A 24,093-nucleotide genomic window follows, 5' to 3' on the forward strand; every position below is an offset into this window, starting at 1 on the left:
CAGGAGACGAAGGAGGAGGAGGAGCTATATGACGTCAGCGAAAGAACCTTCCTCCTCACTTACCAGTTTGTTGTTGATGCGGCAGGTGTTCAGTTTATCATTATTAGTATTTTTATTATACATTATTATACATTTTATATATATATATATATATATATATATATATATATATATATATATATATATATATATTAGTTATTATGCCTTCGCTTTGTGTTGCCAGCTTTTGCTCCAAAACCCACAAGGATGGGGTAAGTTTATTCAAGTTTCCCAGAGATCCCGAGCTGCATGCGAAGTCGGTGAAGCAAGTCAGGCGCACTCGTGACAAGTGGGAGCCCTCACCAACATCCGTCCTGTGCTCTGAACACTTCGATTTGGATTGTTTTGACACCCTTCCCAGCTTAAAGGAATCTCTTGGGTGTTCAGTTCAGCACAAACGTGTGCTGCTACCATCAGCAGTATTCCAGAGGGGGTCTACTAGTAGCTATGCCGGATCCAGCAGTCGCTTGGGACAAGCCGACTCCTCCAAAGACAGTCCAACTGTCAGAACATGTGTTGAGAAACGACATAAGATAAAGGTACGTAGAGCTATAGAGTGCTCCGACATGATGCTAAAAATAGTAACCATGCAGTCTGCGCGGCCATCTTGGAAGTGACTCGCTCCAGAGCGCTCATAGAGTACACATCATAGAGTACACATTCATGATAATCATAAATGTAATCATAAAGTCGGCGTGATATCAGTCATGTATTTGCTTGTGAAAGCTTGTTTCTCAAAGCAAACACTGAGGGAAAGCTAACTTAGCCAGACAAGTAGGCTACAGATTGTCATTTGCTTACGCTGATGTAGGTTATCAAATATTTTGCTTCATTCAAGGATAAAACTAAGAAGCCATAAACTAGAAGACGTGCCTGCCAATATTATCCTAAATGTATCACGGATCAGGCATAGTCGTAAGCTTTTTATGTTAGCCGTTTGCATGCTCCATTAGGAACTATGTATTCAGTGTAGCATGCGGCTTATATGATATAAGCAGTGTTTACACATGCAAGACAACAATACACAATATTATAATATTGATTCCGTAACATTTTGAACAAAGGCAGGTTGACCTACCAATCCTTGTTATCCAACCTTGTGGTGTTCAAGATGAAATAAACACCAAAGGTGCTTTGCTACAAGCAGAGACTGCAGGAGCAACTATGGATGTGGATGTTTAGGTTCTATCTGGTGGAATACCACGGTGATCACAGGGACCCCTCCGCATCCTCAGCAGGTATCTCAGGGTCACAGGTGTTTCGCCCCTTAACCTGTACACCTCTCCTGAGTGGGGCAGCGAGGGCTGAGTTAGCCTTCACCTGCGGAGGGGGTCCAACTACGATCCCTTGACAGCCACAGCCACCTGGAACAACTTTCGGCCACTGCGGCTATCTCCCTGATAGCCTTCTGTACCTGTCTGGAGTCAAGTCCGATTTTCTGTAGAAAACTGCGCATAGATGAGGCAGGGAAACCCCGAGCCCCAACCTCAATTGGGTAGAGGGTGGCATGCCACCCTGCAAGGGTCGCCTCATCCACTATGTCCTGGTACTTAGCCTTCTTTGCCTGGTGGGATATGGCTAGCCTCTCTTCCCAGGGAACAGTGAGTTCGGCGAGGATGATGGACTTTGAGCTCCTTGAAAGAAGGATCATATCCGGTCGGAGGGTAGTTGCCACCACCTCCTGAGGAAAGACCAGCTTCTTTCTAAGATCCACCCTCAGCTCCCAATCTGATCCGCGGTATAGCATTGATGGTAGGCAGTCAGGTCTTTTCTTTGAGACTTTGCTGCCTTCTGGCTGGAAGCCTGTGAGCCTTGGTGGTATTGGTGGCTGTTTGTTGGCGTGGCACCTCTGTAGTTCGACCCACTTAGCGACCTCGGTGAGGACTTTGTCATGTCTCCACCGGTAGCGCCCATCCGCCAGGGCTTTTGGGCAGCTGGTCAGAATGTGGTTCAGTGTGCAGAGGCTGGCGCCGCACTGGCCACAGGATGCCTCTTGCTCCTTGCCCCAGACCTTTAGGTTGCTTGGTGTGGGTAGGAGATCAGCCACAGCGCGCAGCAGGAAACTCAGCTTGCCTTGGTCAGTGCCCCAGAGCTCCTTCCAAGACAATGATCTCTCGAGTACCCCCTCCCACTGCATCCAGCGCGCCTGGGAGCCCAACCCCACTGCTTTAACTCGGCGGTCTTCTTCAGTTGCCTCCCGCACCCTCTGTACCACCAAGTCCCTTCTGTCTCTGATGTTGCTTTTCGACCAGCTCTTGACGCTGTAGTTGCCAAGCCCGAGCCGTCCGCGACACGCAGTGCCCACAATTTCCTGGTGCCTCCAGTACGCTTCTGCTTCTTTCACCGCCTCAAGGGGTTTCCACTTCCTACCGCAGTTGATGGCGGCACTTGCATGCCTCACTTTTGTGTCCCTAGAGTCCAAAAGCGTGCATGCTGCCCTTGCCTTGGTGGCCTTGAATTCTTCTATGACAGAGGAACATGGTAACCGGAGAATTGATGACCTGCTGTAGAGGTTGACTGAGCTAAAAGCTGGAGGAACGCCCAGCCATTTACGGATAAACCTGCTACAGACCCTCTCCATTGCTTCAACTCTGGTCATAGAGAAGTCATAGAGCAGAAATGGCCACTGAAGTCTTGGTATGATGCCATGCTGAAAGCTCCATACCTTGAACCTGCCCAGCAGCAAACTCCTGTCTATTCTTCTCAGCCACTCCTTTAGTTGGGCTGCAGTATCCTCAAGGTTCCCGCTGTCTTTCAGGGTACTGTCATAGCTCTTCCCCAGGCACCGGATTCGCTCCTCCTGGATGGTTGGAATCTGTGATCCCTGGATGCTGAAGGTATTATTCGACAGACTACCCTTCACCATGCACAAGCTCCTGGATTTGCCAGGCTTAAACTGCATACGGCCCCAGGTGGCCATCTTCTCCAGTGAGCTCAGGACCCATCGTGTCCCAAGAATGGATGGGGTCATCACGGTGATGTCGTCCATGAAGGCTCTGCAGGCTGGATGCCTTGTCCCATCCGCTGCCATTGGCCCTCTACACTGAGACTCTCCGGCTCTGAGCAGCAGGTTCATAGCTGCCACAAACAGAGAAACTGATATGGTGCAGCCAGCCATTATCCCTTTTTCCAGCCTCTGCCACTCGGTGGTAAAATCCTGCACGGTGAACCTCATGTGTAGAGAGCCCATATGCGACATCACCAGGTTGATGACCTCTGATGGCACTTGGTAATGTTGCAATGCCTTGCAGATAAGCTGGTGTGGGACGTTTGGGTAAGCCTTGGCGAGATCCAGCCAGACCACTGAGAGAGACTTCTTATTACTTTTTGCCTCCTTAATTATCTGGCTGATTACCGATGTGTGCTCCAAGCACCCAGAGTACCCCGGTACTCCTCCTTTCTGGACACTTGCATCGACATAGCCATTGGCAAGTAAGTATGAAGTCAACCTTCTAGCAATGATTGCCCAGAAGACCTTCCCCTCGATGTCCAATAGGGAAATCTCTCTAAACTGGTCAAGGCTTGATGAATTCAGCTCCTTGGGAATAAAACAGCCCTCTGCCAGTGTCCACAGCAAGGGTTCTTGCTTCTTCTTCCACAGTGTGCGCAGGAGTGTGGCCAGTCTCCTTAGCAATTGCGGGCAGTTCTTATAAATCTTATATGATATCCCTGATGGACCAGGAGCAGATCCCGCCCGAGCTCGTCTCACTACTGACCTTACTTCTTCAAAAGTGAAATCTGCCATGTTGAACGGGGTGCTTGGATTGGGCTTTGGGATAGGGAAGGGGCACTCTCCTAGTGGTAGGTCTCTGTTGGGGTCGCTATGTGCTGCCTTTACAGCATCTTCCACTTCTTCCTTGGAACATGCCAGTCTCCCGCTCTTGGGCTGGCCGAGGAGGTCCGATGTATAGCGGAATGGATTGTTGAAGAAAGATTTCCTCTGCCGACGCTTCTCTTTCTGTCTTTTCCGCGTTGTCTCTGCCCTTTGCAGCTGGAGTAGGTTTCTCCGCACCTCTGAACTTAGCTCGCTCAAGGCTTCCTTCTCTTGATGTTCTGCCTTCCGCCACCTCTTCTTGAGTTCTCGCAGATCTTTACGCATTTCAGCAATGCGGCATTGCCTTCTACTGGGGCCTGATGGCTGTTTCTCAGGCTTTCCTTCCTTGACTCCAAATCTGTCGTGGCATGCTTGGTACACTGTCTCCACCAGAGTCTTGATCTTTTTCACAGCATCCCCTTTCAAGGTGTTGTCTAGGATGATGCTGAGGTCTTCATCCAGTTGCGCCCACCTGTGGTCCGTGGCGGATGGTAGGTTTAACCGCGGCTTCTTTGGCAAGCCCTCCATGCGCTGGGCTTCTTGGCTCATCCTTGAACTCGTAGCAGGTACAGCTAGGGGGTCCTGAGCACTGTGGTGTGCCTCCTGACTCTGGACCTCCATCGACTGACAAACAGGACTAACAAACTCTGAGATTAAACTCTGGGTTATGCTAGCTGTTTTGCGCTGCTGCAACTGCTCTTTGCACTTGGATTTGCCTTGGTGAATTTTCACGCCGTGCTCGTTCTTAAAGCTTCTCCCACAGATGGAGCACCTTCTATTTACCTCACTATCCTGTCTTTCCGCATCCAAGTTCGTAGTCAATGCTGGGCTGTCTGCCTGTCCGCTGTCCATCTCAGAGTCGGAGTCGCTCTCAGATTGCACAGTAACAGGTTCAAACCTGTACGGTTGGATGCACCCGTGTTTGTCATCACTTGATTCTTCCGATCTATCCCACTCACAACACAATTCTAGACTCCCAGAAGAGGAAGAGCTAGAGAGTTCACCGGCGTTTTCATGCGCCATTTCCATTGAGTAGACAGCCAGTGAACCGCAGCGTGTTCTTCCGCTGACATCACAACATGGCCGCGAGCCACGGACCCAGTTTTCTTGCGCTGTGCAATTAAAAGTTGGATATTCGCGTAACAACAGCTTCTTTTCACGTAATTATAACAGAAATCTAACATGTTTGCCATGTTGTATAGTTTATTTAAGAAATTGCATAGAGTCATGTTCGTGTCATCAGCCCTTTAAAGAATTTGTGTTTATGGGAAAGGATGCTAATTCTCCAGCTTAGCCATGGTTTTTATACATTTCTGTATTCTCAGATGAAACAGTGGTCAGAACAAACGCGAATGGAACTTACCTGGAAGTAAATAGCAATTCAACGAAGGAGAAAAGGCACGAGATCCGAGAAAAACACACATTTGCTTCTGGTAGCGGTTATTTGTTGTTGTTGTTGTTGTTGTTGTTTTTGTAACTTTCCCTGAAAGCGGAAAGTTGAAGCTTGGAATTACATCATTTCAACTTACAAATTGGGGGAAAAAAACAAGTTCGCCTCCATGCTCTTCTTTTGTTAGCGACAAGCTAGCCAGCTCACAACTGTAATGAATAGGCATGTCACAATATATCATACTACGATACATCACAATACAAATTTATGATAATTTGAATAGATGAAATTTAAAAATTAATCGTGATTATTATCAGACTGTGTAATAGCTTTGTTTTCCCCAGTGATAACTGCATTATTTATATAGCAGAGGGTGCAATAATATACAATACATGGAACACATGTGACTTCACTGTAGGTGGAAGTAACACAGCTCTAATGCTGTGAAAGCACACAAAATCAGATGTAAAATGGGAAAGAGCTGTTGTGTGATTGTTTACAAATTGATTTAACAAGAAATCAGAGCTTGCTTTTTATAGTCTGCTGAAAGATAGAGGAAAGAGAACCAGATAGAGGTAGTACAAATGTTCATAAAAGTTTATTAAGAAGTTTATTAAGAAAATACCTATTGGTTATTAACGTTTTCATTTTTAATAAAAGGAAGCAGGAAGTTCGAGCTCAGAATTGTATCATTTTCTTTTTAGATTTTTTGGGGGGATTTTTGCACCTTTATTGGATAGGACAGTGTAGAGACAGGAAATGAGTGGGAGAGAGAGACGGGGAGGGATCGGGAAACGACCTCGGGCCGGAATCGAACCCGGGTCCCCGGATTTATGATATGGTGGCTTATCCACCTGAGCCACGACGCCCCCAGAATTGCATCATTTTCAACCTACAAATTGGGGAAAAAAACAAGTTTACCTTCTTGTTCTTAGCAACAAGCTCACAACTGTAATGAATAGGTATGTCACGATATTACATTACAGGCATTTAGCAGATACTCTTATTCAAAGTGATGTACAATGTACCCAGAGCAGCCTGAGGAGCAGTTGGGGGTTAGGTGCCTTGCTCAAGGGCACTTCAGCCAATCCTGCTGGTCCAGGGAATTGAACCATCAACCTTTTGGTCCCAAAGCTGTTTCTCTAACCAGTACATCATGGCTTCTCCAGGTTAGGATACATCACGATATAAATTTATGATTATTTGAATCAATGAAATTTAAAAAATGGCTACGGACTTCCGGTGTGGCGGATGGCGGAGTAAACAGCAAGCCGGGAGGGCTCTGTCGCCATTTGACATTTATTTGAGAATTACGATATCATTCACTCGCTAAAATTTGGTGAGCTCGCTTTCAAAACTGACTTCAAACTGACGCCCATCATATTCAGTTCAGCATGGGCACAAATGGAGGTAAAAAAAGCCAAAAATGGGAACGAGGACGGACATGATGACAAATTAGCATCTGAGCTAACAGCTAGCAGCGACCTCACACACAACGAGGACAGCAAATCGGCAGTCTCCCTGGCTGACATAGAGAAGCTGCTCACTGGCATGGAAGAGCGAATTATCGCAAAACTGACAGCGCAAATTTCCTCCAACTATGCCACAATTGTGAAACATGACTAGTCAATCCAGGCTATTGAAACGTCACTGAACGACTTTGAGGGTAGAATATCTAAACTAGAAGCTACAGTTAGTAGCCTCCTGAAGGGAAATGAGCAGCTGAAGTTTAAGACCGACAACCTCGATAATAGATCCAGGAGATGCAACATCCACATAATAGGTATACCGGAGAAAGCCGTGGGCACCCATCCGACCTCTTTCATTGAAACCTGCCTGGGAGAGATGTTTGGCATCGACACCTTCCCCTGGCCCTTGACCGTAGACAGGGCATATAGGGTGGCTGCCCAGAGGAGACAGGACGGCGCCCCTCGCCCCTTTATAGCCTGCATTGACCACTTCCAGACGAAACAGCGAATAACGCAACTTACCTGAGAGAAAGCCCCCCCGTCTTACAGAGGATCAGAGATCCACATATATACAGACTACAGTGCTGAGGTAGCCAGGAAGAGAGCCCTATTCACCCCCATCAAAGCCCAGCTGAAGAGAACCGGTTACCACTTCAGCTTACTCTTCCCCACTAAGCTCCAGGTGATCGTTGACGGAGCCAGGTACGAGTTTAAAACCCCCGCCGAGGCTGCTGCTTTTCTTGAAAATAGACAACCTACAGGGTAATTACGAGGTAGATTGTGTTTATATATCGTGATGGAGGTATTAACAACTCCTCAGTAGCAATTAAGTTTATACCTCTTAATTCTGTTAAGCGGTGGCACAGTGGTGTAGTGGTTAGCACTGTCGTCTCACAGCAAGAAGGTCCAGGTTCGAGCCCCATGGCTGGAGAGGGCCTTTCTGTGCGGAGTTTGCATGTTCTCCCCGTGTCCACGTGGGTTTCCTCCGGGTGCTCCGGTTTCCTCCACAGCTCAAAGACATGCAGGTTAGGTTAACTGGTGACTCTAAATTGACCGTGAATGTGAGTGTGAATGGTTGTCTGTGTCTATGTGTCAGCCCTGTGATGACCTGGCGACTTGTCCAGGGTGTACCCCGCCTTTCGCCCGTAGTCAGCTGGGATAGGCTCCAGATTGCCTGCGACCCTGTAGAACAGGATAAAACGGCTAGAGATAATGAGATGAGATGAATTCTGTTAAGTAAAAGTTAAATTGCATACCTCAAGGCATTAGCAATATTCATACTGATGCTATACAATGGCCCCCTTTTTCTGTAATATCTTTAGTTCATGGACACCGTCTGACCAGTAAAGTCATTTGTTATATAAGTATTTGGTTTTATATAAGGCTCTAGGTCACAGAGTTTTTTTTTTCTTTCAGTTACTGCACCTCGATATCAGCGAAAGCAACTAAAAGATTTTTCTTTTCTTTTTGTGCCCCCTTAGACTATCATGGTAGGTCAGTCATATAAATCATTCAAATGATGATACAAGCATGAAACTTGGCAAGAACATTCATCTTGGAGTACTCTTCAAAATTAGCCAATGAGCCAAGCAAAAATCCAAGATGGCTGCCTCAGCAATGGCGAAAATCAAAATTTGACACATCGTATGAATGAAACAACATATTTGAATGATTACTGTTTCTATTTATATGTTTTTAGTATTCTGAAACAGATGTTACCCATAAAAATCTTCTTAGGTATCAACTTAGTCCATAAATTTCAATTTTTATGTCAGACACAAATGTCAGTGAAACTGTCCAAATGCTGTAAGCTGAAATGTACTGTATGTTACAAGTTTCTGTTCAATAAATTTACTGTATTGTATATTGCAACAATGAATGAAGATTAAATCTTGTCATGTTAAAAAGAAAATGGATCCTGTGTATTTTTCAGTTTCAGTTTGTGCTAATTTGCATTTCTGCAGCATTTTGTAGTTTATATTGCGAATAGTATTGTAGCATAGTGTTGTTGATGCTCTATATTAAACAGAGGTGGACAGAGTACCCAACTTCATTACTAAAGTCAAAGTACAGATCCCACTGGTCAAATGTTACTCCGATACAAGTGAAAGTCTCGTCTCGTCTTCTTCCACTTATCCGGGGCCGGGTCGCGGAGGCAGCAGTCTGAGCATGGAAGCCCAAACTTCCCTTTCCCCAGACGCCTCGGCCAGCTCCTCGGGAAGAACACCGAGGCATTCCCAGGCCAGCCGAGAGACATAGTCCCTCCAGCGTGTCCTGGGTCTTCCCCGGGGCCTCCACCCAGGGGACATGCCTGGAACACCTCCCCAGGGAGGCATCCAGGAGGCATCCGAAAGAGATGCCCGAGCCACCTCAGCTGATTCCTCTCGATGTGGAGGAGCAGCAGCTCTACTCCGAGCTCCTCCTGAGTGACTGTGCTTCTCACCCTCTCTCTAAGGGAGTGCCCAGCCACCCTGCGAAGGAAACTCATTTCGGCCGCTTGTATCCGCGATCTTGTTCTTTCGGTCATTACCCAAAGCTCATGACCATAGGTGAGAGTCGGAACGTAGATCGACCGGTAAATCGAGAGCTTCGCCTTTTGGCTCAGCTCCTTCTTCACCACGACGGACCAGTAAAGTGACCGTATCACTGTGGAGGCCGCACTGATCCGCCTGTCGACCTCACGCTCTATCCTTCCCTCACTCGTGAACAAGATCCCGAGATACTTAAACTCCTCCACTTGAGGCAGGACTTCTCCACCAACCTGGAGAGGGCAAGCCACCCTTTTCCGGTCCAGAACCATGGCCTTTGACTTGGAGGTGCTGATTCTCATCCCAGCCGCTTCACACTCGATTGCAAACCGCCCCAGTGCATGCTGAAGGTCCTGGTTTGAAGAAGCCAACAGGACAACATCATCTGCAAAAAGCAGAGATGAAATCCTGTGGTTCCCAAACAGGATTCCTTCCGGCCCCTGGCTGCGCCTAGAAATTCTGTCCATAAAGGTTATGAACAGAACCAGTGACAAAGGGCAGCCCTGCCGGAGTCCAACATGCACTGGGAACAGGTCTGACTTACTGCTGGCAATGCGAACCAGACTCCTGCTCCGTTCGTACAGGGACCGGACAGCCCTTAGCAAAGAGCCCCGAACCCCATACTCCCGAAGCACCCTCCACAGAATACCACGAGGGACACGGTCGAATGCCTTCTCCAGATCCACAAAGCACATGTGGACTGGTTGGGCAAACTCCCATGAACCCTCGAGCACCCTATGAAGAGTATAGAGCTGGTCCAGTGTTCCACAACCAGGATGAAAACCGCATTGTTCCTCCTGGATCCGGGGTTAGACTATTGGCCGAATTCTCCTCTCCAGTACCCTGGAGTAAACCTTCCCTGGGAGGCTGAGAAGTGTGATTCCCCTATAATTGGAGCACACTCTCCGGTCCCCTTTCTTAAAAAGAGGGACCACCACCCCAGTCTGCCACTCCAGAGGCACTGTCCCCGACCGCCACGCGATGTTGCAGAGGCGTGTCAGCCAAGACAGCCCCACAACATCCAGAGACTTGAGATACTTGGGGTGGATCTCATCCACCCCCGGTGCCTTGCCACCGAGGAGCTTGCAAACCACCTCAGTGACTTCGGCTTGGGTAATGGACGAGTCCACCTCTGAGTCATCAGCCTCCACTTCCTCAATGGAAGACGTGATGGTGGGATTGAGGAGATCCTCAAAGTATTCCTTCCACCGCCTGACAATGTCCCCAGTCGAGGTCAACAGCTCCCCACCCACACTGTAAACAGTGTTGGCAGAGTACTGCTTCCCCCTCCTGAGGTGCCGGACAGTTTGCCAGAATTTCTTCAAGGCCGGCCAATAGTCCTCCATGGCCTCACCGAACTCCTCCCAGTTCCGAGTTTTTGTCTCCACAACTGCCCGAGCTGTGGCACGCCTGGCCTGCCGATACCCGTCAGCTGCCTCAGGAGTCCCGGAGGCCAACATGGCCCGATAGGACTCCTTCTTTAGCTTGACGGCATGCCTTACTTCCGGTGTCCACCACCGGGTTCAGGGATTGCCACCACGACAGGCACCGGAGACCTTGCGGCCACAGCTCCGAACAGCCGCATCAACAATAGAGGCAGAGAACATGGTCCACTCAATGTCAAGTCAAGTCAAGTTTATTTGTATAGCGCTTTTAACAATAAACATTGTCGCAAAGCAGCTTTACAGAATTTGAACGACTTAAAACATGAGCTAATTTTGTCCTTAATCTATCCCAAATGAGCAAGCCTGTGGCGACAGTGGCAAGGAAAAACTCCCTCAGACGACATGAGGAAGAAACCTCGAGAGGAACCAGACTCAAAAGGGAACCCATCCTCATTTGGGCAACAACAGACAGCATGACTATAACATTAACAGTTTTAACATGAAGACAGTTTCATTGATGTTATAACTCTTCATTGATGGAAACTTGAGTGCAAAACTGTTCATGACAATTGCAGTCCTAAAGTTAGCAAGTCAACTGTAGTCCTCAGCCATAAAAGCATTACTTTAAGAATCCAGAGCATCCTCTAGGTATAACCCTCAACTGTCCTCATGGGGCCGTCCTCCACAGGAGCGATGCGATAAAACTCCAACCAGACACAGGGCACCAGGATGGATCAAGCAAGTCCGAGGGGCAGAAGAGGCCAGCATCTCAATCCCAGGACCAACATGTAACTCAGAGGGACAGATGGGGGGGGGAAGAAAGAGAGAGAAAGAAAACACAGATTGTTAGGTATGCCCTAAAAATGACACAAGTATTAAATCTGTGTGGTAGGCTCGCAGAGACGAGTCTCTTGACATCAGGCATAACACACAACAATGGCACGTTAATATGGTTAAAAAATATCATGACCAGCTCTGGCTGGATGCTAGATGGGAGCACACTCCTCAGCAATGATGAGATGCAGATGGGACCCTTAGGGCTGGCCAAGACAATTCAGTTACGTTTCACCGGGTCTGGGACATGCGACAGAATGTCTGATGGCCAATTCCCTGCAGGCTACGAGAGCCAGTCGAGGTCTCCACCCTCTCCACCAAAAGATTTTCTGTTGACTCCATGTAACTCAGAGGGACAGATTTTGGGGGGGGAGGGAAAGAAAAAGCAGGTGGTTAGGTATGCCCAATGTCACCTGAATAAGTAGGAACAGTATACATATTGCACTGAGTACAAGCAGGGACTCCCTTGTCCCCCCAATGTCCCCCGCCTCCCTTGGAAGCTGGGAGAAGCTCTCCCGGAGGTGGGAGTTAAAGACCTTCCCGACAGAGTGCTTGGCCAGACATTCCCAGCAGACCCTCACCATACGTTTGGGCCTGCCAGGTCTGTCCGGCTTCCTCCTCCGCCAGTGGATCCAACTCACCACCAGGTGATGATCAGTTGACAGCTCAGCCCCTCTCTTCACCCAAGTGTCCAAGACATAGGGCCGGAGATCCGATGAAATGACAACAAAGTCGATCATCGACCTCCAACCTAAGGTGTCCTGGTGCCACGTGCACTTATGGACACCCCTATGCTCGAACATGGTGTTCGTTATGGACAAATCGTGACTAGCACAAAAGTCCAATAACAAAACACCACTTGGGTTCAGACCGGGGAGGCCGTTCCTCCCAATCACGCCCCTCCAGGTATCACTGTCGTCACCCACGTGAGCGTTGAAGTCCCCCAGTAGAACAATGGAGTCCCCAGTCTGAGCACCTCTCAGTACCTCTCCCAGGGGCTCCAAGAAGGCCGGATACTCTATACTGCTATTCGGCCCGTAGGCACAAACAACAGCAAGAGCCCAATCCGAAGGCGCAGAGAGGCGACCCTCTCGTTCACTGGGGTAAACTCCAACACATGGCGGCTGAGCTGGGGAGCTATAAGCAAGCCCACACCAGCCCGCCGCCGTTCACAATGGGCGACTCCAGAGAAGTGGAGAGTCCAGCCCCTCTCGAGGAGTTGGGTTCCGGAGCCCAAGCTGTGCGTGGAGGCAAGCCCGACTATCTCTAGCCGGTACCTCTCAACCTCCCGCACAAGCTCAGGCTCTTTCTCCCCCAGTGAAGTGACATTCCATGTCCCAACAGCTAGCTGCTGTGTTCGGGGATCAGGTCGTCGAGGCCCCTGCCTTCGACTGCCGCTCAATCCACACTGCACCAATCCCCTATGGCTACCTCTGTGGGTGGTGAACCCACAGGAGGTCGGGCTCACGTCACCGCTCCTAGAACTGCCACCTTATTGTGGTGGAGGGGTTTGTGTGCTTGAATGATCCTGGGAGCTATGTTGTCGGGGGCATTATGCCCTTGTTAGGGTCTCCCAAGGCAGACAGGTCCTAAGTGACAGGCCAGACTAAGAGCAGTTCACCAAAACCCCTTATGGATAACAATCGATCAAGGACCGTGACGTCACCTGGTATGGCGCAGCCGGGGCCCCACCCTGGAGCCAGGCCCAGGGTTGAGGCTCGTATACAAGCGCTCGGTGGCCGGGCCTTTGCCCATGGGGCCCGGCTGGGCTCAGCCCGAAGCGGTGACAAGTGAAAGTTGTCCAGTCAAATTTTTACTTAAGTTAACATACTGAAGTACTTGCTTTTAAAAATACTTAAGTATTAAAAGTACATTTTCTGTCAACACATTGTTGTATTATTGCCACAATGCTTACAAAACCTAACACTGTGACCAAAGACAGAAATGTGAATTCACAAAATGAATGCATGTTGTGCCATCATGGTGGTTTAACGTTAAGCTAGCTAGTCAGTGAAACTCCACCTGACATGCTAGCAAACTCTTTTCAAACTTGAAAAAGATTTCTACATTCTGTTCATTTAGCAAGATTAAGCTAAAACATATTTCTGAAAGGACTTCAAATAAATTAATGTTATTCATGTTAGCATAACTCCATTTTTACATGCTAACTTACAGCATCCATGTTAACTAGCTATGTGTTAACGTTAGGCGTGGACAAGGCTACAGCAACTTGGCGTGCAAATCGATAGAAAGTCATTTGACTAACCAGACTTCATAGCTACGTTTGCAACATTATCGCTAGCTCTAAGAGCACAGACAACTTTGTTGCAAGCTTTCTCTTGGAATAAAATGTTTATATACCTCAATATGCTTCCGCAGGTTGGATGGCGAGTTTTTGTAGGCCGTGATGTGGTTCGTTTTTGGCAAATAAAGCAAACATTTAAAACGAAACAAATCTTTAATCCTTTCAGAAAACTGAAACATGGGTTCATGGGCCATGAGTGTGTGCATTCCCAGGAAAAACCGCCTCCTTCCATTCTGCCATCGACTGATCGTGTTAAATAATGCTGCTGAGAAATCACTGAACTTGATTTTATACAGTCTATAGACGTGATGTGACCCTAGTGATTACTGATCAGCTGTCTCAGTGTCACCTGGGGAAAAAAAACCCATTACGTTTTAGAAAAGAAAAAACATCCACTTTCAAAGCTGCTTCATGGTAACGAGTAACGAGGACCTTGATAGAAATGTCATGGAGTGAAAAGTACGATATTTGTCTTTCAAATGTAGTGAAGTTAAAGTCATAAGTTTCCAAAAAAAATAATACTCAAGTAAAGTACAAATACTCAAAAAGTGTACTTAAGTACAGTACTCGAGTAAATGTACTTCGTTACTGTCCACCTCTGATATTAAATACCCTATATGTAAATGTAGCAAAATACTTCTAAAAAGGTGCATAAAGTTTTTCAATTACACCTCGGGAGATTGTAAATAAAATACAGGTATACTGTGAACATTGCTGGCATGAAAGTTTACTAAAATAACAAATAACAGGAACATTCGTTTAAAAAAAAAGGGTTTTACAACAAGTATTGCCTGAAACATAATGAAAAAATGGCTCGAAATGCAATCATGTTGTGGACTTTAAGGCCACAAATATCTTAAAAATTTGTTAGTCTGCAAGAACATTGAAAAACATTCAAAATCAACAATGACATGAAGCGCCAGATTAAAATTATCCCTGCGTTTGTGTCATTCCAGAGGCCAGGTGCTGCACAGACCAACATGAAACCCAAAGGCTGTGTATTGCTCAGTAATGCTGGAAACCTGGAATCTTTGGAAAATACATTCAACTGTAATGATACTGACATGATGCCCAACATTCCTGTTCCTGCAGATGTTCCACACCACACCTCCACCCTGAAATAACTTACATAATCAGCATCTTCAGACCCAGAAGATTAGACTAGCTTGGAATTCAATAGTGCTCTCTAAGACCATAAATTTCAGTTTTCCAGTTATTTCTTCCTCTGGAGAAAAGCTTTGGCCTCCGTCTGCAGCTGTTTAATGTCCTCTTTCTCATCGTCATCTGACTCGGGAACGTAGTCGGAATCCTCATCCATGTCCTCGTCCTCTTCCTCGCTGTCATCATTAATGAAGCTGTTCTCGTATTGGTCTTCATCTTCATCATCGTTATCGTCTTTAACAGGTGCTGGACAGCGGGGAAATTTAAGAGAAGTTAAACTGCCATCTTATACACAGGCTAACTCATGTTAAAGAACAAAAACGTGCATGTGGTGGTTATCATCATGCTAATTGATGCGTTTCACTGAACGGATTTGTTTTAATCGGTGTATCTATAATTATTCTATCCACAATCGCTGGATATGAACAACCGCGCGCTCTGATTAGCTACTCTACTACTAGGATATCAGCTCATATACCGTGAGTAGAGAAAAACAAAATGGTGAAGAGTGTTGCTGAACCAACCGAGGACGAAATAAAAACTACTCGAAAACAAAACCCCAAAAATACAAAAGACAAAAAGCAACAAAATATGGACTAAAAGTATTTGATGGTAAGAACGTATTGTTTTATTTTTCAAGAATTATTATTATTATCGCATTTTTCACAAATTGCTCCTATCATTTTGCCGGTTTGTTTACATTCTATGTGGAAATTATTTTGTCGGACATTTTGTATAAAGTTTTTATTTACTGAATTTGTAAAAAAATTAAATATAGAATTACGGACTTCCAATTTTATTAGGATTTTTTAATAGAACAATTAATGAATTTAAGGCCATGTGGCCCTAAATTCTCCGCTATTTTTTCCTGCTTTACCGTGACCCAATTCAAGATACTACATCATGCATGACATGGTGGGCTTTCCCTGTTCACGCAAGGCATTGTGGGATACAAATCTGAAACAGGAGAGAAAAATGGAGGACGTGAGCGTGCGAATGAAACGTGAAAGACCGACTACAGTAACGGAAAGTGGGAAGACGTTGTTATATACGAAGGAAAGGAAACGCAGGAAATATCAAACGAATAAATATCGGCGCTCAGCGAGCACCTCGGTGTGATCAGCTGTTCATTTAGCGACAGAATGATGGAACTGTCAGTGCACGGTCAAAGCTAAACCTGCGCATGCGCACACACACGGACTTCCTCTGTCTGCTTGACTGCACGAAGCGAGCGATTTCATGCACATTATTTGCTTTAATCCCCTCAAATTAAATAACTTCCCAGCCACAGAACAGAATGGCCTGATATTTTGTGAGATATTACAGAAATAAACATATATCACAATGACCACATTTCAGAAGGAACTAAATTTCACCGATTTTATTAAATCGAAAGGCCGTCTAGCTTTAAATCTAGGCAAAGGTCAGCTAAACAAATGCAGAAGTAAATGTAGTCGAGATATCTGAAATTATTCCATCCACATTCACTGGATATGAGCGATCGCGTGCTCTGATTGGCTACTCTACTCCTAGAATATCAGCTCATATACCATGAGTAGAGGAAAACAAAGTGGTGGAGCGTGTTGCTGAACCAACCGAGGATGAAATAAAAACTCTACTCGAAAACAAAACCACATAAAATTAAAAAAAGCAACAAAATACGGAATACAAATATTTGATGGTAAGAACATATCTTTTTTTATTTTTCAAGAATTATTATTATCGCATTTTTCACAAATCGTTCCTGTCATTTTTCCGGTTTGTTTACATTCTAAGCAGAAATGATTTTGTCAGACGTTTTGTATAAAGTTTTTATTTAGCGAATTTGCAAAAAAAAAAAAATGCTCTGGTTCTCAAAATCCAGTGAATATGGATAGAATAAAACAGTTATTCCACTCAATCTTATCGTACATGGTTGATAGACAACTCGGTGCTACGCGGCTCGTCGGCTATCAGCTCATGTATGACTCAATTTCATGGAATAACTGTTAAATATCATGCTGCCTTCTGAAAAATCCTGGAAAAGAGGCCAGTGAAGAAACATAAACAAGTCTCTTTTGTCTCGTGTATGAACATAAGAATGGTGAAACTTCTGCTATTTGAAAACCAGCCTGTTGAAAGGTTATGCAGGTAAGACAGCTGATACATGGATTATAATCAGGGCTTTGAACCAGAATTTTTTTCCTATTGGTTCGTTCCGAACAGAAACGGAATTTTAACGTTTCCGGTTTGGGGTTCCACCATTAAATAGACGTTCCCGAACCGGTTAGAACAAAAAAATTTCGTTCCCGGAATGGTTAATTACGTTCCCTGTCAGCTGTTTAACAAATGGCTATAAAATTATGTCTCTGTCTCATCCAGCTTAAGCCAAATGTAGGCTAATTCTATTACAACCTTCATTAAATAAGACAAGAAATAATTCAAAACAATTATTATTTCAAATGTTGGCGATTTGGATTCTCAGTATGTCTTCCCATCTACACAAACAGAAAAAGTTCCAAAAATGAAAGATAATTCGTTTAGTGTGTTACCAAAGGCTAGTCAGGCCCTATACAGGGCTTTCCACAAGCGCCGGCTGCCGGCCATACAGCCGGCACACAATTAAGTCCAGCCGGCTACTTTAATGACTTATTTTTGTAGCCCACAGGTTCTAAATATTAATTTTCGATTTTAATAAAATTAAATGTTTATCTAATGGACTGACAATGTCAAACTGAACCGCACTCATTTAAGTTGTGATTCGCGCTGTTTGTACCGATAATAACCACAAATTCCCCGCCGACTTCGCTGATCCGCAGCCCCGACATGCAGTGTACGCGTGCGCGCACTCGGCGGAGGCAGTAGTGTGTGCGCGCGCGCACTCGGCGGAGTTTATTTTGTGTTTAACACCCCCGGCTGGCTACTTATTTGTCATGGCTGGCTAGTATGAGCCTTAGTGGAAAGCCCTGTATGCATTGATAGGCTAACAGAGGTTAACGTCATTTAATGTTCGCGAGCCTCTCATTAACGTGGACAAATATATTGATATCGTGTTTGAAATTGACGTTTTTGAATAACGATAGACTGCAATATTTACCTCTTATTTAAGATGTGGAGACGTGATAGTAGTCCACCCTCCCGCTCTCTCCATTCAGTCAGCGAACGTCACACAGGAAGTGAACCCCAGTGGGTCATAGAAACTTGCGCAGGAGAAGAATGACTTATTTGTAGGCTATGGAAACTTTGAGGAACGAAATAAAAAACGGTATTAACCAGTTACCATTATTTTTAATAAGCGTTTCTGTTCCGGAACATAAAAAATAATAAAGTTTCTGGTTTCGTTTCTGTTCCATGTGAAATAGAAAAAGTTCCCGGTTTTCGTTTTCATTCCTTGAACCGGTTCAAAGCCCTGATTATAATATTTGTGTGCGAGATTCGTGAAAATTCAGCTTTTTTCACCAGAAACTTTGTGCACCCCCCCCCACACACAAAATAAAGCTGTTTCCCTAACATCAAGAAATTGTGTGTGTGTGTGTGTGTGTGTGTGTGTGTGTGTGTGTGTGTGTGTGTGTGTGTGAGCACAACATGTCCAAGCAAGGTGCCAACATTTAAATGAATGCTCGCACGCAGACTGAAGATTTCTTACAGAAAGCAAAAGTGGTGGAATGAGCACTTCAACTTCGTCAGCCAAACGCGAACAGCTGGACATGGTTTAACCAATAATCAATCAACAAACAAACAAATAAATAAATAAATGAGTGCACCATCAGTGACTAAAACACTGGCGCTAAGGCAGCTAAGAATAATAAACATGACTGCAAAACATGAAATTCATTTGTGGTAATATTTTTGGACCAAGCATTCATTTGTCAAGAAAATGCACATCTTAACGCGGCAGTAAGTAATCTTGCAAAGTGTTTCCAGAACTGTATTAATCAGATATTTCTGTATTACAGACGTACCTGGATTGCATTACTGATGATTTGACATGAACCCATGTTTTTTTTTGGGGGGGGGCAGGAATTAAATCTAAATATTCTTATATAAACTTCTAAATGTGTGACATACTGTACAGTGGTGCTTGAAAGTTTGTGAACCCTTTAGAATTTTCTATATTTCTGCATAAATATGACCTAAAACATCATCAGATTTTCACACAAGTCCTAAAAGTAGATAAAGAGAACCCAGTTAAACAAATGAGACAAAAATATTATACTTGGTCATTTATTTATTGAGGAAAATGATCCAATATTACATATCTGTGAGTGGCAAAAGTATGTGAACCTCTAGGATTAGCAGTTAATTTGAAGGTGAAATTAGAGTCAGATGTTTTCAATCAATGGGATGACAATCAGGTGTGAGTGGGCACCCTGTTTTATTTAAAGAACAGGGATCTATCAAGGTCTGATCTTCACAACACATGTTTGTGGAAGTGCATCATGGCACGAACAAAGGAGATTTCTGAGGACCTCAGAAAAAACGTTGTTGATGCTCATCAGGCTGGAAAAGGTTACAAAACCATCTCTAAAGAGTTTGGACTCCACCAATCCACAGTCAGACAGATTGTGTACAAATAGAAGAAATTCAAGACCATTGTTACCCTCCCCAGGAGTGGTCGACCAACAAAGATCACTCCAAGAGCAAGGCATATAATTGTCGGTGAGGTCACAAAGGACCTCAGGGTAACTTCTAAGCAACTGAAGGCCTCTCTCACATTGGCTAATGTTAATGTTCATGAGTCCACCATCAGGAGAACGCTGAACAACAATGGTGTGCATGGCAGGGTTGCAAGGAGAAAGCCACTGCTCTCCAAAAAGAACATTGCTGCTCATCTGCAGTTTGCTAAAGATCATGTGGACAAGACAGAAGGCTACTGGAAAAGTATTTTGTGGACAGATGAGACCAAAATAGAACTTTTTGGTTTAAATAAGAAGTGTTATGTTTGGAGAAATGAAAACACTGCATTCCAGCATAAGAACCTTATCCCATCTGTGAAACATGGTGGTGGTAGTATCATGGTTTAGGCCTGTTTTGCTGCATCTGGGCCAGGACGGCTTGCCATCATTGATGGAACAATGAATTCTGAATTATACCAGCGAATTCTAAAGGAAAATGTCAGGACATCTGTCCATGAACTGAATCTCAAGAGAAGGTGGGTCATGCAGCAAGACAACGACCCTAAGCACACAAGTCGTTCTACCAAAGAAGAATAAAGTTAATGTTTTGGAATGGTCAAGTCAAAGTCCTGACCTTAATCCAGTCGAAATGTTGTGGAAGGACCTGAAGCGATCAGTTCATGTGAGGAAACCCACCAACATCCCAGAGTTGAAGCTGTTCTGTACAGAGGAACGGGCTAAAATTCCTCCAAGCCGGTGTGCAGGACTGATCAACAGTTACCGGAAACATTTAGTTGCAGTTATTGTTGCACAAGGGGGTCACACCAGATACTGAAAGCAAAGGTTCACATCCTTTTGCCCCTCACAGATATGTAATATTGGATCATCTTCCTCAATAAATAAATGACCATGTATAATATTTTTGTCTCATTTGTTTAACTGGGTTCTCTTTATCTACTTTTAGGACTTGTGTGAAAATCTGATGATGTTTTAGGTCATATTTATGCAGAAATATAGAAAATTTGAAAGGGTTCACAAACTTTCAAGCACCATTGTATATAAATCATGCACAACTACTTTTTCTTTAGACAAATTAATGAAAACGTCTTCTCCAATGTTAATACGTTTAAGCAAAGGCAACCAAGCTGAGCAGCTCTGTTCTGGCTCAGGAGGCAGCGCTAATTTCAGGGCCAGAAAAATGTCAAGACTATAAAAAAGAAATTCTTTCATTTCCCTGTTCTGCATTTGTTACTTAACAAATCCAAGTTAAAATGAAGTAATTCTTATCATTCATGGTTTTGAGTCTCAAGTTTTAATCTGTTGTACGTCGTTTTATGTACGAAAAACATGGCTATGGACAGGTTCTTTGTTTTATAAGCGAAGTACAGTTTTCTGGCCCTGAAACGAGCCCTTCTTTTTAAGCTGGAGGAGTCGCTTAACCGGGCGGCACGGTGGTGTAGTGGTTAGCGCTGTCGCCTCACAGCAAGAAGGTCCTGGGTTCGAGCCCCGGGGCCGGCGAGGGCCTTTCTGTGTGGAGTTTGCATGTTCTCCCCGTGTCCGCGTGGGTTTCCTCCGGGTGCTCCGGTTTCCCCCACAGTCCAAAGACATGCAGGTTAGGTTAACTGGTGACTCTAAATTGACCGTAGGTATGAATGTGAGTGTGAATGGTTGTCTGTGTCTATGTGTCAGCCCTGTGATGACCTGGCGACTTGTCCAGGGTGTACCCCGCCTTTCGCCCATAGTCAGCTGGGATAGGCTCCAGCTTGCCTGCGACCCTGTAGAAGGATAAAGCGGCTAGAGATAATGAGATGAGATGAGTCGCTTAACCATACAGAGCAGAAACGAAGACGACAATGGCGATGATTCGTCAGTGTTTTCATCGCAACAGCAATTCACCTGCTCTCAAAGAGTGTTCAAAAATACAAATTGCCCCTTTAATCACAAATCCTTGCTCGGGATTGATGGCGATTTAAGACGACCCTTGATTTTTTCCATTTTTCAGGCTGCTGTTGGAATTGTTGCCAAGACCAGAAGTCTGTGAATTCAACAACAGCATCTACCGCAGATGTATTCAGAGTATTCTGTATCGGGTATCTGAAGCGAGTCCGTTTTGTCCTGACGCGATCCGATCATGCGCGTTTCAAAGAGAAGAGAGTAAACTAGGTGGGTGTGAATAAAAGAGGCGAGTTATTACAACCGTCCTCCTCCTCCTGAGAGGCTGCTCAGATCCTTCTTGTAAAAGCTGCCTAATCAATGAGAGCTCAATGTCCTTTTATTCAGTGTGTCTCGAGTAGACAGCCAGTGAGAGAGTCACAAAAAGAGGACGGTTTGAAGAGCTGCGTCACTGTGGCCGTCCTTTCCTTTTTTTTTTCCTCTCCTGTTTGTTTTGGTCAACTTAGCTCGTCATTGGTGCGCATTTGGCAGACGTAGTTTGGAAAGCATCCTGGAACATGAGTGTACTCGGTCTAAGTTGGCCGCGTATAAAATTCAGATTAAATAAGATTGTTTTTCAACTGAACACCGAGTCTGGTGTTTGTCACAATACGTCATATGTTTCAATGACTGCGATTTAAAGGGGGGAACATACCAACCTGGAGGTTTAGTGTGCTTGTACTCTTTTTTGTGTAGTGGATTCTTCCTGGTGGGAAAAAAAGCAACAAAAAACACAAGCATGTTAGGGAAAAAAAAAGAAAAAGCACTTTAGGTAACATCTGGAACAATATGTATGAGAGAAAAATCTGAGCTAACAAGCAGGAACAAAAAAGTCTTTCACGGTTTTCAGTCAGTCCGCTTTGTAATTCAGTCGGTCAGACCAGTCTGAGGAGTGTTTTGACAGCTGGATTTTTTCACCAGTGTTAAAGCAGTTTATCCGTCAGGGTCGCTGAAGAAGCTGGAGCTGATCGCTGGCCATCACCGAGACAAACAAACACTCAGGTCATTTAGAGTCGTTGACCGAATCCACATGCCTTTGGACTGGAGGATGAAACTGGAGCACATGGAAGAAACCCACGAAGAGAAGACGCAAATTCCTCACGAGAGAACCTTCTTGCTGTGAGGCGGAGAACCTTCTTCCAGAACCTTCTTGCTGTGAGGTGGCAGTGATAACTGCTGCACCACGACGTAACCCAACACGCGGTTCGGCGGAATTTATTTCACAGTTAAAGCCGGATTTAACGAACCCCTTAGTATGGATATCAGGTGAAAATTCAAATTCAATCCAAATTGCTTGAAACTGCTCTCACTGAATTCAGAAGTGAATGCAGAACAACATCCTTTTTACAGAATTAAAATATGTGTATCCGTTCTTGACATATTACAAATCAGAGATTGAAAAAAAAAAGGCTTAATTTGTAGAAAACCGCCATAATATTCTGTCTGAGGATCACATGGTCCAAATTGGGCCTCATTAACCAATGAGATCAAATGGTTTTTTTAAATAACTTTTTATTTTCCAAGATGTTTACATGGAAATTGGCGGCACATAGATGGTTGTATACTGAATACAAAGTTTGAAAAATTAGTAAAAACAAATTAAGCAAAGGCGGCACGGTGGTGTAGTGGTTAGCGCTAGACCCCGAAGCCGTTTGTTTTCAGGATAATGGCTGGCTGATGAAATTATTGGCTGGCTAGCTGACTCAGCCAAAACCTTAATGGCTGCTGCAGCCACCAAAATGTTTATGGCTACAAATGACTGATACTGGACGTCACTGTGTGGCATATATCCGGGCGAACGGATCAAACAAATGGGGGGAATAAATAGCAAATTACCACAGGTCCCCTGGTCTCTTACTTCATTGTAAATATAAATCTAGCAAGATTGTAGTTCAATGCTAATAATAAGCTAATCTGGATTGTTCGAGGAAGGCATCTAGCTATCTACTCTCACTAGCAATGACCAGTGAAGGACTGGCAGCTATCTTACTATGATGAAAGTAGAGTGGTGGAGTACTTTTTTTTTTATCAATCTCGAAGTATGTGAAACAAACAAACAAAAAAAAACCTTTACACTTTCCCTCAGCAGCGGCAAAGAATGCAGCCATCTCGTCGATATCGGAGTCGATTGATGCTCTGGGTGGGTTCCCGGGTTCCCCAGTGTATCGTGGTAACGGTGTGAGGGGCGGGAAGCCAGACAGGTAGTCACAACGGCAAGCTTGTGGTGGCTCTCTGTGCTGTGATATCAGTTCTAAATCTCTACAGTGTATGCCTATACGTCTCTATTGTGTTACTACTAGTGTGTACAGTTGATCATGTTTGTGTCACTTTTCTTGTAGCTCATGATGTGGATAAACCCATTATTTGATGTACACAATTCTTAGTGGCTCAGCCAAATTTTATTAGATAGCGGCTCAAATTGGCTTACAAAATTATTGGCTGGCGGCGGCTCAAATTCTAAATGGCGGTTTTAGCGGCGCCTGGCGGCGGCTTCGGGGTCTAGTTAGCGCTGTCGCCTCACAGCAAGAAGGTCCTGGGTTCGAGCCCCGGGGCCGGCGAGGGCCTTTCTGTGTGGAGTTTGCATGTTCTCCCCGTGTCCGCGTGGGTTTCCTCCGGGTGCTCCGGTTTCCCCCACAGTCCA

The 24,093-nt window shown here is 45.0% G+C and overlaps 1 protein-coding gene across 5 annotated transcripts in view; it reads right to left on the bottom strand.

The window, feature by feature from the left end:
• Positions 1-14,523: 14,523 nt before the first annotated feature.
• aplf (aprataxin and PNKP like factor) overlaps positions 14,524-24,093 on the bottom strand; it is a 74,447-nt gene continuing 64,877 nt past the window's right edge. For 3 of the 5 annotated variants that reach the window (XM_060899056.1, XM_060899055.1, XM_060899054.1), the window contains exons 10-11: positions 22,112-22,158; positions 14,524-15,171 (exon numbers count right to left, since the gene is read on the bottom strand). In XM_060899056.1, the coding sequence (XP_060755039.1) occupies positions 14,978-15,171; positions 22,112-22,158 (241 nt within the window). In that variant the 3' untranslated portion in view covers positions 14,524-14,977. Of the gene's footprint in view, positions 15,172-22,107; positions 22,159-24,093 lie in introns of all 5 variants that reach the window. The other 2 variants (XM_060899057.1, XM_060899058.1) reach the window with 2 other exon arrangements.

Source organism: Neoarius graeffei, chromosome 18 (assembly GCF_027579695.1).
Source record: "Neoarius graeffei isolate fNeoGra1 chromosome 18, fNeoGra1.pri, whole genome shotgun sequence".
In the NCBI taxonomy this organism is placed as follows: Eukaryota; Metazoa; Chordata; class Actinopteri; order Siluriformes; family Ariidae; genus Neoarius; species Neoarius graeffei.